The 15,809-nt window shown below is 41.4% G+C and overlaps 1 protein-coding gene across 3 annotated transcripts in view; it reads left to right on the top strand.

Moving 5' to 3' along the window:
- Positions 1–15,809, top strand: part of TRN1 (transportin 1) — a 112,216-nt gene that overhangs the window by 42,250 nt on the left and 54,157 nt on the right. For all 3 annotated transcript variants that reach the window (XR_015689426.1, XM_087671007.1, XM_087671006.1), the window contains exons 7-12: positions 14,169–14,254; positions 14,383–14,449; positions 14,566–14,622; positions 14,788–14,817; positions 14,924–14,989; positions 15,088–15,201. Coding sequence is in view for 2 of the 3 variants with exons in the window: in XM_087671007.1 (XP_087527133.1) it covers positions 14,169–14,254; positions 14,383–14,449; positions 14,566–14,622; positions 14,788–14,817; positions 14,924–14,989; positions 15,088–15,201 (420 nt within the window). In the remaining variant the exon portion in view is untranslated. The remainder of the gene's footprint in view (positions 1–14,168; positions 14,255–14,382; positions 14,450–14,565; positions 14,623–14,787; positions 14,818–14,923; positions 14,990–15,087; positions 15,202–15,809) is intronic.

Raw genomic sequence — 15,809 nt, 5'->3', positions numbered from 1 at the left:
TGTTTGAATCGAACAATGCTTTTATGGATCAGGCAGTGAAGGCTTTGGGGCCCGATTCGAATGTTGAAGAGGGGGAAGAAATGGTTCCATGTATCAAGATGGCGGTCCCCTATTCTAAAATTTAACCTGGTCCTGATACACAACCGGCAATCAAATGCAACAAATATGCCTCTAATGCTTTGATGTAAGACCCTAAGGAACCTCCGCAAGATGATTGCTAGCCGCGCTCCTATGCACATGTCACATCTACCATTGAGAAATCGCAAGATTTAGACTTGGAATACTTGTTGGAGTTTGCTAATACATTATTGGGAGATTATGTCCAACACAATTGTGAGACCTTCCATGTCCAAGATCAGGATGATATTTTGGAAGTTGTTTTGGATACAAAGACAATCATTTTCATCATTTTATGAAAGAGGGGTTATCTTGTTCTTTACAAACCGAATCTCAGTGTTTTTTTGGATTGGTCATTGGTTGAATTCCCTACTGTTGCGTGAATGTGTGGAAGAGATTTTTGTGGGAACATGGGGCCTTTATGAAGTAATGTTAAAGTTAGCTATGCTTTGTGATAATCTCTTAGCTAAAGTGCCTTTGTTTTTTGATTGCCGCGTTGTTCATGCTATGCCTTGGTCACCCTTGGCTAATTTCCAATGCTTGCTTCAATAGGAGTGCCCGATTTGGGTAAAAGTGGAAGCTTGCCTTGTTGTGTACTGGTCTTTGCTAAAGGAAGCTATGGTAGCTATTGATATGATCTTGGTGTCTCCAGCTTTAGGGCAACAAATCGTAACTGCATGTGTATGTTATGGGATACCTCTTGCAAGAGGCCTAATTGGCTACTACGGCTAAATTGCCCTAGTATGCCATCATTGCATTTTTTATTTGAAATGGGGTATTTTTGCTAGCTATTGTTTCTTTTGTGGGTAGTTGGGGCATTTTATGGGTGAATGCCTAGCAAAACATGTAGCTCGTATGGTTGACAGTCTTATGAATAATGAGGCCCTTGCAGAGATCAATGTAGAAAAGGGGAAAAACCCTATGTAGTCTTTGGATCACCTGGATCACAGTTGGGTTAATGTACGCCCTAAAAGAAGCAAGAAGAGTTTTATTGACTTTTTAGCCGCTATGCTTGGCCTTGCGCATGACTCTCTAGGTACCTATGTTCGACAGAAAGATAAGGCCCTCGTAGCAAGTCCAAATAATGACAAGTCTCTTTTGCCCCTTGGACACCTTTTGTAGGGAAAGGTTCTGTGGACCGTTTTAAAGATCTATTGGCAAGACTTGCCTTTGACACATGGGGTAAGGTGGTTACGCCTTGGGATCACAGTTATCCAAGGTCCGTCCCAAAAAGGGGAGAGGATCCCTCTAACTCAAAATCGGCAAGTTAGAGGATGAACTCATTTGCAGTGCTGGCTGATTTTCTTGATGAGGGAACTCTTGAATTGCTAGCACAAAAAAGTTAAATCGAGGCAAAACCAGCCTCAGGTTTGATCTTCTTTATTTGAATAAATATGAAAGGTGCTAGTTGGAGCGTGTGTGGCATTTGCTTGTGCAATAAGCACATGACATGTGGCGCATTCTACGTGATAATCAGTGGGTTGTTTTATGTGCTGTTGAGCATAAGAGTTAAGATGATGCAAGCAAGATTGTGGATTGTGATGGGTTTTGCTTGTTTTATGCTGGGGGCTTTGCACAACATTACTTTGGTGTGCTCATGGTCGTTCATGAGAGATTTTAGCTAGTCCTGATCAAGAATGATGCGTAGGGTCATTTTCTAGTGGTTGATGTCATGCTCGAAGGGGAGGTTCTATGGCTGGTGGGCCTACATGAACCGAATGATCCCTTTTCTAGATGTGGTTTGTGGGATGAATTGGCAGCCGGTTTTGGACTTGTAGACCATGTTTGTTGATGGGAGATTTCAATATGTGTACTGATGCATTGCAATCTCCTCTGAGCATTCGGTGATGTATGCTCGTGAGAGTCGTGTTTAGCATGCGCATGGTTTGAATGTATTTAAACAAGAATTGGGATCTTGCTAGCTATCTTTGCCTTCAAAAGGCTTCAACTATCCGGGTGTATGATCTGTTGATTAAGGATAAGCATTGGTTGGTTACTAATGTCAATGCTATTTGGGACATGCATAAATCCAAGGCTTGGTCGAAAATGACAATGATGGAAGGATGGTTGAACAAGACCCCATTCAAATGCAAAATGCAAGATCTTTCTTTGGAGAGTGATCATTGGTGGGCTTCCTCTTGCTTCGGCCCTTTGCAAGCACCGAATCTCAAATGGCAACTTGTATTTTGTACAACTAGCATGGAATCTTTGCATCATAGATTTATTTCCTTCCCTTTGGCTCGGAAAATTTGGGCTCTATTGATAGATATTTGGCAAGTGATGGTTGGTCTATCGTTGCGCCTTTTGATTGGGTTTTTGCTAGCGCCAAATATCCCACCTGGTGCAGTCACATATGAAGGACTTCTTCCGTTTTTTAGATTTTGGGGCTGTTGACATAATTGGATCACCCAGAACGCTTTTGTCTTTGACTTTGCTATGGGCATCCAAGGACATATTGCCAAACTCAAGGGTCTTCTACATTGGCAATTAGAACTTGTGCAACATGTTAATCTTCTCCCTAGGAAGGATTTAACTCCTTGGCATATGGAAATCTTTGTTGCTTCTTTGCTGTGACTTTTGTACTATTTAGTTTATTTAATCTTTTGTAAAGCGAGTTTATGTACGATGCCCTAGAACCACCCTGCATTTTGTAATCTTGTAATCTTGTACTTTTTTTTCTCGTAATTAATACAATTATCTATTGCGCGCACACACACACACACACACACACACACACACACACACACACACACACACAGAGAGAGAGAGAGAGAGAGAGAGAGAGAGAGAGAGAGAGAGAGAGAGAGATGTGTCTAGAGGCCAAAATTGGCCTATGAGACAAAACAATGTACAATACTAATCGTCACTAGCCATCCAAGTGTGTCGTGCTAAAAGATGATGAGTGATATACTGTGAAAAGAACCTAAAGTGATATACAAGACAAAATAGTGTCCACGTAGGGATACAACAGGAGGATAAAGGAGTACATGTCTAATAGTAAAGGTAAGGGATATCCATATATTTGGTCCCATCCTATGAGGATCGATGGATAGAGTATTACATCTTTGATGAAATAGTATGGGGGTAGTCTAGATTGAGACCTCAACTTTGTCATGTGCTGCTCATGTCACTAGTGGATCTCTCTCATCTCTCTTTGGTGTAGCATCGGTATCCTTATATTTGTGCTTGGTATGTTGCTTTGATCTCCAGAGCTCTCTGGACTGTCACCCATCTCCGTGTGGCTGCTATATGATAATAAACTCGTACAACCCAAAAGATTTCCTAAACGCCGTCTTAGGCACATCTTCCGGTCTAATGCATATCTGATGATGCCCACTTTTCAAATCTATACGGCTGAATATGGTTGCTCCTTGCAATTTATCCATAACATCATTGATTTGAGGAATTAGAAAGCGATTCTTTATTGTGATCTTATTCAAAGCACGATAATCAATGTACCATTCTTTGTTTGCTTCAAAAGAACTGAAGAACAAAAAGGAGATGAGCTGGGATGAATTAGCCCTTTTTCTAACAGCTCATTCACCTGACTCAATCTCTTCTTGTTGGGCTGCACTGACTTTGTAGGATGGCTTATTAGGTGGGCTATCTTCAGGGATACGATCTATGCCATGATCTTTTGGCCTTTTAGGCGATAGCTGCCCTGGAAGTGATTGAGAGAAGCAATCAGCATACATTTTCAGAAATGACATGTGATCCTTCTCTAACTTAGACATGTTCCCAACATTCTCACTATCATCTTTATCCTTAGTAAAAGCCAAGTATGCTGAAATATGATTTTTCATTACTTTAGAAATGGCAGTTGCACATACAATAGGGATAGATTTACCTTTGAACTCTACATCAAGTGTGAGTGCATTTTCCTTATGTTGAATAGTGATCTTTTTGCACGAGAATCAATTGCTGTATGCATATGGTGACACCATGGTATACCAAGCAATATATCACAACCCTCAAATGGAGCAATGAAGAACTCTTCGCTGTCCACATATCTCGGTTTATGCAATTGAACCTTTCCAATGAGTGGTGTGATAGGCTTGCATGGCCTTTATATGCCATTTCAACCTTCCCCATGGCTCCCATCTCATCCTCTTTGATGCCTAGATGGGTTGCCATGTCTACATAGATGAAGTTTGCTTGTGCATCATTATCAAGGAAAATCGATGCATGCTTGTAGTGACAGGTCAGGCACGAAGATCGAGACATCAGGTGTTTCTTAGTTGCGGAGAGACAGAGAGAGTGAGAGAGAGCAGAGCAGAGAGAGTGCATGATTTTAGGTACAATGACGAGAGAGTACCTTTAGGTTTTTAGATAGATATATATGTGTAAGTACAATTGCTAAGGGTGTGCACACCCGAGCACATTTAAAGGCACGAGGGCCTTTATTTCCAACAACCTTCCATCTAAAGGCATTGTGCCTTAAGAGGAGAAAAGAATCAGCTAAGTCTAGGTATGTACAAAGATGAAATACATATATCTATCCAACTCCCATTATTTGTCGGCAATGAGCAAACTGCTTTGTTGGAAGACCCTTCGTGAGAAGGTCTGCAAGATTATCATCTGTATGCACTTTGACAAGTTCAATGCTCTTGCTGTCAAGTACATCTCTAATGAAGTGGTACTTCACTTGTATGTGCTTTGTCTTTGCATGAAAGACAGGATTCTGCGCTAGCATGATAGCACTCTGACTATCACAATGGAGAATATGTAACTCTGAGATGCCAAGCTCTTCCACTAGACGTGAAAGCTATAAAGCCTCCTTGCATGCCTCAGTGGCATCCATATACTCTGCCTCTGTAGTAGACAATGCAACACACTTTTGTAGCTTGGAGATCCAAGAGACTGCTCCTCTTGTGAAAGTAAACATATACCCAGAAGTGGACTTCTTGCAATCCACATGACCAGCATAGTCTGCATCCATAAAGCCAATAACAGTTGCCTTCTGTTTCCCAAAGCAGATGCACAATTGCTTTGTGCCTTTGAGGTATCTCATAATACCTTTCACTGCATCCCAATACTTTTTGCCAAGGATTGCCATGTATCTGCTAACCACTCCCACTGCAAAGGCAATGTCAAGATGTGTAGCAACCATAGCATACATCAAACTGCCAACAGTTGAAGTATATGGTATCTTGGCCATTTCAGCCTTCTCATCATCAGATGTAGGGCTCTTCTCTGCACTTAGTTTCACATATGGATGCAATGGAACCCCAATCGGTTTCCCCCCCTCCATATTAAAACACTGCAAAACCTTGGAGATATATGCCTGCTGAGATAGATAGAGTAATCCTTTCGACCTATCTCTGAGTATTCGCATACTAAGAATGTGATTTGCATCACCAAGATCCTTCATGTCAAAGCTGCCATGAAGACTTTGCTTCAGTGAATCCAAGGCATGAGTATCCTTGCCAGCAATCAGCGTGTCATTAACATACAAAACCAAGATAACCAGGCTGCGATCTGCTGCCTTTTTGGTGTACAAGCAGTGATCCACTTGACTTCTATGGAAACCTTGAGACTGCATAAATGTATCAAATTTATGACACCATTCTCTTGGTGCTTGTCTCAGCCCATACAAACTCCTTTTGAGTTTACATACCATCTTTTCTTTCCCTTTTTCCACAAATCCTTTAGGCTGTTGCATATATATGTCTTCATGCAGATCACCATGTAAAAATGCAGTCTTTACATCCATCTGTATGAGCTCCATGTCTTCAGCTGCAACCAAGCCCAAAATGGTTCTCAATGTAGTCATCTTGACTATAGGAGAGAAAATCTCATCAAAGTCAATTCCATGCTCCTGCTTGTATCCCTTTGCAACCAATCTTGCTTTGTACCTTGGCGAGGAACCAGAAGTGACCTTCATCTTGTAAACCCATTTGCATGGAAGTGTTTTCTGCCCTTTAGGCAATTGCACCAAGTTCCAAGTGCCATTTTTCTCAAGAGATTCCATTTCTGACAACATCGCTTTATACCATTTCTTCCTGTCTTGTCTGTCCATTGCTTCCTTGAAGCAAGATGGTTCACCACGGTCTGTCAACATGACATAATCAGCCACATTGTTTGCACCAGGAACAAATCTGTCAGGTTGTCTAGTAGCCCTAGACGATCTCCTAACCCAATGATCATTGTTTGTTGGTTGTTGAGCATTTTCAGCTTGCTGTTTTGGCATTTCAGCCTGCAAATCAGCATTAACAGCTTGTTGTCCTCGCTGTTCCTGCACATGTAGTGGCTCATTATCATGAGCAATAGCTGGTTGATTATTTCCAGCAATAGGTTCATTTACAGCAGGTATTTGCTACTGTACAACGGGCACATTTTGTTGTCCAAAAGGTATTTCTTCCCGGAATACAACCCTACGGACCTCCTCAGTCTTTTCGGGCTGTTTATGCATGTGATCTTCCCGGAAGATAACATCATTGCTGCGTACTACTTTCCTTTTCTCGGGATCCCATAATCTATACCCCATTTTACCCTTGTCGCTATATCCTAGGAAGATGCATTTACAGGACTTTGGCTCAAGTTTGCTGCGTTTTCTTTTCGAATGCGCACAAAAGCCTTGCAGCCAAACACTTTCAGGTGAGCATATGAAGGTGGCTTGCACGACCACGCCTCTTGGGGAACCTAGAAACCAAAAAACGCGGCCCCCCCGCCCCCCCAAAAAAAAAAAGAAAAAAGACATGTCTGGTGACCGATTAATTAAGTGAACTGCTGTCATAACAGCCGTTGCCCAAAAACCATGGGGTAATGCATCGTGAGATAGCATTGTATGGACTTTATCCTGTATGGTCTGATTCATACGCTCTACAACTTCATTTTGGGGTGGATTATGAGGGGCAGTGAGCTCCCTCTTTATCCCTTTGCTGTCACAAAATGCGTGAAAGGCCTTGGACACATATTCCCCACCATTGTCAGAGTGAAGGCACTTAAGTGTCTTATCTGTTTGATTTTTAGCCAATGCGAAGAATTTTTTAGACTTGTCGAGCCCTTCATCCTTGCTATGAATAGGATAAACCGATACCTTCTGTGTAACATTATCAACAAAGGTGACAAATATTTCTTTTTCCCTAAAGATAATCCTGGCATCTGACATACATCTGAATGTATTAACTCTAGAGGAGAAGATTTCAACGAAAGAGACTTTTTATGAGACATCTGTGCATGTTTGCCATAAATACAATGATCACAATGCTCAAAATCAGCGTAACAAAGACAAGGCAAGTAACCCAAATGAGAAAGCACTTTCATTCCTGTTTGACTCATGTGTCCCAACCAGCCATGCCACAAAGAAACGCTTGGGTGCTCGGTCACGGCAACAACATGGTCACGTATACTAGATTCACGAAGTGGATACGAAGTATCACTCTTGCAACCTTTGGCAATCACTCTAGATCCCTGACAGGTCTTCCATTTTCCATCACCAAAGGTGGTATGAAAACCATCATCATCTAGTTGCCCTGTGCTAATCAAGCTCTTCTTGAGCTGAGGTACATGCCGTACATGCTGAAGTATAAAGATAGAGCCATGCTGAAACTGCAACTACATACTGCCAATACCTGCAATGTCACATGCATAGTTGTCCCTAAGATGGACAACACCATGTCGACCCCCTGTATAGGCAGAGAACCACTCTTGATGAGGGGTGACATGAAAGGAAGCACCTGAATCGAGAATCCAGGTATGCATGTCATCATCTGTATCTACAAGTAAAGCATGTGCATCAAAGTGCGAAGAGACAACGAGTACATCACTCCCACTATCACTGTCATGAGTGACTACATTCACCTCTTCAATTTTTACACTGCTCTTCTTAGGCTGACTGTCCTTCTTCTCTTCCTTGCTATCATTTGCAATGCAAGCCCAAAACTGTCACCCAAGTGACCAAGGTACAAACAAGTACCAACCAGCAATAAATGACCATGTAGAAGCACAGATTTCAGATCTGTAATTAAATTTTCAAAAGCACTAAACCATGTGCTACAACATTCCACAACTGATTACAGCTGTTCCAAGGGCATATGCATCACATTACATCACTCCCACTATCACTGTCATGAGTGACTACATTCACCTCTTCAATTTTTACACTGCTCTTCTTAGGCTGACTGTCCTTCTTCTCTTCCTTGCTATCATCTGCAATGCAAGCCCAAAACTGTCACCCAAGTGACCAAGGTACAAACAAGTACCAACCAGCAATAAATGACCATGTAGAAGCACAGATTTCAGATCTGTAATTAAATTTTCAAAAGCACTAAACCATGTGCTACAACATTCCACAACTGATTACAGCTGTTCCAAGGGCATATGCATCACATTACATCACTCCCACTATCACTGTCATGAGTGACTACATTCACCTCTTCAATTTTTACACTGCTCTTCTTAGGCTGACTGTCCTTCTTCTCTTCCTTGCTATCATCTGCAATGCAAGCCCAAAACTGTCACCCAAGTGACCAAGGTACAAACAAGTACCAACCAGCAATAAATGACCATGTAGAAGCACAGATTTCAGATCTGTAATTAAATTTTCAAAAGCACTAAACCATGTGCTACAACATTCCACAACTGATTACAGCTGTTCCAAGGGGATATGCATCACATTACATGAGAAATCCCAAATGTTAGCTGCAATTTCTGTTGTGCATGTACCCATGGGCATAAAATTTGATACGCACGGTCAAAAGGCCCGAAATTTTTGTGCTCAAAGCATCAACCACACATCTGCATTTTCTCTGTCATGCATAGAATAAGCCAATTCTGCCAAAGTGGAGCAATTTCAGGAATACCCCCAAAATTTTACTAGGTGTTGGTGTCCAAATTGCATGGAATTGAACTTGCATGTACATAAAACGACCAAATGCTGCACAGATTTTGCCCAAACTGCAAAAGCCCTAAATTGCACGAGGTCCAATGTGCATCAATGTTGAGAAATTGGATAAATTTCAGCCCAATTTGTGCATGCACATGAAAAGCCCCAAATGTCGGAGGCAAAATGTCACAAATTCCTGCAAATTCTGGGATAGATATCACTGTTGCATCTTGCTTGCACCAAATCTGGACAAATCCCCAAATTTTCCAAGTCTTGCGTGCACTAATTTCAGTGAAATTGAAAGAATTTCACTAAAATGTGAAAACCCCCAAAATTCTCGAGCAATTGTGCATCGGCTTTGCAATTTTTGAGTAAGATTGTCCAATTCTGAGCTGAGATCCCTAAATTCGGGAAAAGCCCCATATTTTTGGGCCTAAATCTGCATAGATTTGCACACTGTGCTTGAGCGCGCGAACACCCAGAAGAGAGAAAATAAAGCAGATTGAAAATTTCTGATTAAAAAAAAAATATTGGACTGTTGACTTGTCCGTCGTCAGTGCAGTCATGTCGCGTGACGGCTTGTCACTTGCGCCCTTCCCCCCCACCCGCTACGCGGCAATCAACTGTCGCACGCCTGTCGACTGTAACATGCTTGTCGACTGTAGCATGCTTGTAGTACGCCTGTCGACTGTCCGCTCGCCTAAGCCTTATTGCAAAGCTGTCGTCTGTCACGCACTGCCAGTCTTGGACCCTACGCTTGGACTTGTCGTTTGTCATGATCTACTAGTCTTGGACCTGACGCTTGTACACGTCACCTCAATTGTCGACTGTTGTGCAGGAGCAAGCTTCTTCTCTTGTGCAGACTTGATTCACATTTCATAGAAATGCGAACACTGTTACCAACGCTCTGATACCAGTTTGTAGTGACGGGTCAGGTACGAAGATCGAGACAGCAGGTGTTCCTTAGTCGCGGAGAGATAGAGAGAGCAGAGCAGAGTGTGTGCACGATTTTAGGTACAATAACGAGAGAGTACCTTTAGGTTTTTAGATAGATATATATGTGTAAGTACAAGTGCTAAGGGTGTGTTCATACCCAAGCACATTTAAAGGCACGAGGGCCTTTATTCCCAACAACCGATCCTTAATTTTGCCACATGCTTTGCACAACTCACTAGCATCATCATTGGGCTGATCACTAACAACGTTGGGCACCAATCCTACTAATGTTTTGGGCTTCTTTCCTTTAGAATCTCCCTGATTTTTTGATTTTCCAGATTGCTGCCTATTGGGGCAGTCCCTTGCAATGTGACCCTCTTGTTCACAAATAAAATATTTATTTGCAGCCATCAATTCCCTATGTTGTGCCAATGTTTTCGAGCCTTTCTTTGCTGTTTTGGCCTCTTTTCAGGCTGATTTTCATATCTGCTCCTTCTCTCAGTCTTAAACAACTTTTTATTTGGCTTCTCCACACTCTCTTAGAAGCCCTAATTCTTCCCATGCATCAAAACATTGGCTGTAGCAGCAGTCTCTATGAGCTGAGACATGCTAGACATTGTGGATTTAATGCAAAAATCCATGATTCCTTTAGGTAGGCTACAAACATATTTTTCCACTTGCTCATGAAGGGGTATGGGTTGATAAGAAGTAATAGGCAGCAATGCATCCTAAAACTTCATATTACATTGCTCCAAATTCTGACATTTCTTAGCATCCAGCTTATTCCAAGTTGTCATGATGTTCACCTCAAAGGTACTTGTCAACCAAATCGATGCAAACATTTGCTTGAATTGTACCCACGTTGAAGGTGCTCTACCTTGCATCAAAAGAATGGATCACCATTGCAATGCATTCCCTTTTAAGAAAGTGGCTGCCTTTCGAATCTTCGAGGACTCGGTGAAATTCCCTTTGAATAGACTACATCAAATTGTTGAATGAAAGTCAAAGCTTTCAACCTATCTTGTGCACCATTGAAGGACTCAAACTTCAATGCTTTTTCATTCTCATCATAGTCTTTTGCTGCCTCTTTGGGTGTGAAGTTTTCATACACTGGCTATTGCAAAAAGGATGCACTCGCTGAATTTACATCAAAACCAACACCAATTGGAGCATTTGCATAACCAATATTCATTGCTTGAGCCCCATAAGCATTCGGGGTGGAGATGCATTACCAAACATGCTACTTTGTGCCCTAGGCATCGAGCCAATATTGTCATATGTAGGGTTTCACATATTTCTAGCCATACCCAAATACATTGGGCCTTGCACACCATGCATTGGTTACTGCATATCATAGGGATTTTTTCCATCATTCACGTATGTAGTCCTTGTCCAACCATAGCATGAAAAATCGTGCTTCAATATCCTAGCTATCCCATCATAGCTTGTATGCTCGGCTATCCAAATCCATTGGATTGGCACTTCCATGATGGCTTTGAATTTGCATTCCTTGCTCTATAGGTACCAATTGTTTTGCTTCATTAGCATTTTTAGGAGCTTCAAATGAAGGGTTTGGTATTACCTTGAGTGCACCTGTCCTGAAGGTGTAGAAGATGTCTTCTTCTTCTTGCCTTTGCTGTCCTTCTTTAGAGCATTCAAAAATTGGGTAAATTGAGGATCCTTTGCCAATTCAGCAAAGAGATTTACTATTGTCCTCATTAGGTTCTTGAATTGGTCATCAAATTCCTCTTTACTTTGTTGGTCATCAGCCTCATTATGCCTCGAAGTCCCTGCATCTTGCCCAACAACAACATTTTCAACTTGCTGTCCATTGTTTGAGCCTTGTCCAAGGTCAGGCATTGCATTTCCTTCATTCCCATGCGAATGTTCATACTGAGAGGTTGTAATCACTGCTTGATTGCATCTCACTGTATGAAGACATATTGTTGTAATTTCTCAGCTGAGTGCAAAAATCAGCACTAGCACAAAGCTTTAGCTTACAATCAAATGCCTTGGGCCCACCAAATTAAGGGATCGAGTGGTATTTTGGCAATGGAACTATGAAACCAGCCTTCGTTCTTAGAAAGGGTGGTAATTCCTTGATTAAACACTAAATTACAGTAATCAGCAAATGAATATAACTTAAAATGCATAAATTACCTTGGTAATCCCGGCAATGCAACCATGAAACCGGTCTTCCTTCTTAGAAAGTATGACTTAAAAATTAAGCACTAAATTACAACAATCAGCAAATGAATATGACTTAAAATGCACAAAATTACATTGATAATCTCGAACATTGGACACCATGTTGCCCCCCAAAACTGGCACCCTTTTTGGCATTTCTTTAACTTGATTGCTAATGGAATGAGTACAAGCTGAGATTCACAATCTCCTTTACTATTCCAAAAGCCCCTTTTGGTGTAGCAACAATCAACAATCAATTCGGGCCAATTACCCCTTGAATGCAAGATCCCCTTGGTTGTAGACTTGGTTGGTGGACTTGTATGTTGAAGTGTTGTGTGAGGTGGATCAAGAACATAAGAGCTTGCTCCAACTTGATCTTTCCAATCATGTGCATTAGAACCATCTTATATTCCTCATGAGTAATCCTATACATTATGCATTGAAGATATTAAACTTGCGAGTCTGATGAAGCCATGTGATCTAAAGGAGACAGCTGAGAATACGAATCCCTTTTACCCATTGTCATAGATTGTGAGGGAGAATGTGTTGGCGATGATGAAGAAGGCATCTCAGAAGGTGTCCTTGTGTTCTGGAGGGCCAAACTTAGTTCTTCACAAGGCTAGAGGATATCTAGCTCTTAGAGCACATCTGCTCTGATACCATATAACGAAATGGTATGTCAAACATAGAAAACACAAGGTATATGTCAATACAGAGAATACAATTTGTAGATGCTGAATGCAAATGAATGACAATGAGTATGAATGAAGCATGATCCAATCAGTGGGCCTTGAACCATGGTGTCTCTAGGGCTGGGGTAAAGAGGGCTGAAGGAGTGGGTGTCAGAGTGTCGTACTCAAATGGATCCCGAATCACATTAGCAGCAATGTTGATGTGTTTAATGATTATTGAGTGATCCGGCAGCAGTGTAGGCAGTATACCAGGCTAGCCTAAATGCAGATGCAGGGGTTGTAACAGGCCTGCTGCCAGCAAATACAGATGGCAGCCGATGATGTGGGTGCTACCCGAGGTGGAGGGTACCAGGCGTGAGAACGGTTCGTAAGGCTGCCGATAACACTTTGAGAGAAGGGGCAGCAGTCAAACAAACTGCAAGAACTGATGACATCCTTCAGAAGGGATGTGGACAGCAGTGGGTGGTGAAAGAACTGTAGGTGTGGGAATAAGAATGAACAAACGCAGGACATCTATTTATAGAGGATTGGGGGTGCATTTGTCCAACTGTCAAAATTAGGCAATTTATTATTGGTATTTAGCATTAAATGCTTTTTGGGACTGTTTTAAGGAGAATCCACCATCAGTATCTCTCTCTGTGAAGTTCAACCCTAATATTATTGGCTCAACAACTTGCTCTCACTAATGGCATGGCTGTTGGCTGTTTATAGCTTGCTTTTTGAACATTATCTTCTTTCAGCCATGGATAGAGAGGGAGACCCCAGGCACTTCTGTTGCTGGTCACATGACAGCTTTGTACCTGTAGGTATTGTACTTTGTTCTTGTGCTTTATGTGATAGATTCCATTGCCTATTTATGATCTTCTTGGAGCTCACTATTCTCTGCTTCCACTCTTATTGTGCAATGTTCGTGTCTTTATGTTATATGCTTCCGCTTCAATTGTTCACTCTCATAGTATGTGCCTGCCTCATGCACTATCTACCTGCTATTGGGGCCCTTGTTGTCTGTCTGTGTGCATACTGCTCATCTGCTCACTTGTCTGTCATGTGGGTGACCTCTTTGGCAACCCATGCCAAGGGAAAAGGAAAAATTATGACAAAAACAGTTTTCCCAAGACAGAAAAGCTCAAGAGAATCTTTACTTTGGAGATGTCTTAGCTTTTCACTGTTCTATGTGGCGAGATAATTTTTGGAATGTAAATGTGGAATAACTATTGGAATGTGCAAGTAAGTGTCTTTTACTATTAATGGTTAGAGATTTCTTGCTACTCATGTTTTCTGTACTTTACGAGTTTAATCTGTCAATTTGATGTATTGATTTAAGAAAGATTGCTTTTAAGTACTGCACCTGAAACTGCATTCAAGTCTGAATACATGCAGTAGTTCATTATGCTCTGCTGAACATGCAGCCTCATATAGCAAATGTTATTGAGTATATGCTCCAAGCTAACCAGGATAAAGAGGATGAGGTGGCGCTTGAAGCATGTGAATTTTGGTAATTCTTTTTGATACCCAATGGCAAGAAGATGCTTTTACTATTTTCAGAAATCTATGTATAATGTTAAGCAGGGGTATAGTCAGGGCTATAGGCATTGACCTTCTAATGGTGACCGAATTATGCAGGTCAACTTTCTGTGAAGCTCGTTTGGCGCCAGATTTGCTCAGGGGTCACTTATCTCGGTTAATAGGGGTGGGAGCATGAGCTATTTCTGTATATATAGTCAAAATTGTTACAATTTGCTTCTTTCTGTCAAGAACCGCATAGCCGTAATGTAATCTCATAAGTGTATACTGGAACAACTGCAGATTCTCTTGTCAAACATGGTGTATGCTGATGATGATGAGGCACTGTTTGATGCTGAGGTGAGACGGCTTTTTAAAGTGTTTGACTGTACACAGGCTTTTGTATTGACTTCAGTTGCTCAACTATTCTGCTCAAAGTGGACTAGGGCCCTGGTTTAGATTTTAGCTCTAGGGACGGGAATTTTGTGATGCAAGCCTGACTTGATTGAAAACAACTTTTTGCAGGATGATGGGTCGATTCCTGATACAGATCAAGTGAGTGTTGATATCCTTCTAGGTGGTTTAAAAAGCGTGCTGTAGCTCATTTTCAAGGTTCTTGTAAACTAAACTTGATCATTAAGGTTCTGCTCGTTATGCGTAGGATATACGGCCTAGGTTCAGGCAATCACGAGCACATGGATCTGTTGGTGAGGAAGAAGAGGAGGAGGTATAACTCTTCTGGCTAGTGGCTTGAAGATACTCATAATGGAAAATTCTTGTCCTTTCTGATGAAGGAGACATAAAGTTTATCTTGTAACTGTGCAGGAGGATGATATTATAAATTCTTGGAATTTGCGAAAGTGTAGTGCTGCAGGCCTTGACATCTTGTCATCTGTTTTTGGTGATGAGATGCTCCCAATCTTGATGCCAATGTTGCAGGTATATCTGGATTATGTGGAGTTCTGCAACATCATATGTTTCTGTGTGTATGGCTTGAGGGATCATATTACAAGATTAATATGCTTGAAGATGAATTATTTGAGAATGAAAGTAAAGGTTACCTCTTGTGCCCATGTCTTTAATTGAAAGAATACTTTTGAGACTGTTCATGTCAAGCTATCTTGGCCTAGTATCCATTTTGCCTGCTTTTAATCTTATTGCAAGTCCAGCATTTACAAATGTCGTTTTGAGGGAATTCATGTTGTCATGTGAACGTGCTTGCATACGGTTTACACGATTACAGGTGTACATATTATAGTAGGCATATAGTTATCTCCTAGGATCATTTTGTTCATGCACCTTATGAACATGTGGTCCCTAGACAACTTCACATAGATCTGAAACTTCATTGCATGAGCATGGAAGTGCTACAAGACTGGATAATGATGCATGTCCTCAATGGTTAAATGGTGGGCTTAAATGATTTGGCTGACTTTGTTGTTGTTTTTTCACAAATATGGTGTCTTTGTAATTTATTGAAGAGGTTTCAGCTATTTCAAGTTGCTCTTAGTCCTCAGTCAGCCTCAAGTTTTCAGCAGTCAGCAGTC

Source organism: Lygodium microphyllum, chromosome 29, assembly GCF_053477565.2.
Source record: "Lygodium microphyllum isolate KBCC chromosome 29, Lygodium_microphyllum_v1.1.10, whole genome shotgun sequence".
Taxonomy (NCBI): Eukaryota; Viridiplantae; Streptophyta; class Polypodiopsida; order Schizaeales; family Lygodiaceae; genus Lygodium; species Lygodium microphyllum.
Note: the sequence above shows the minus strand (reverse complement) of the source record. Positions and strands in the feature narration are given on the sequence as shown.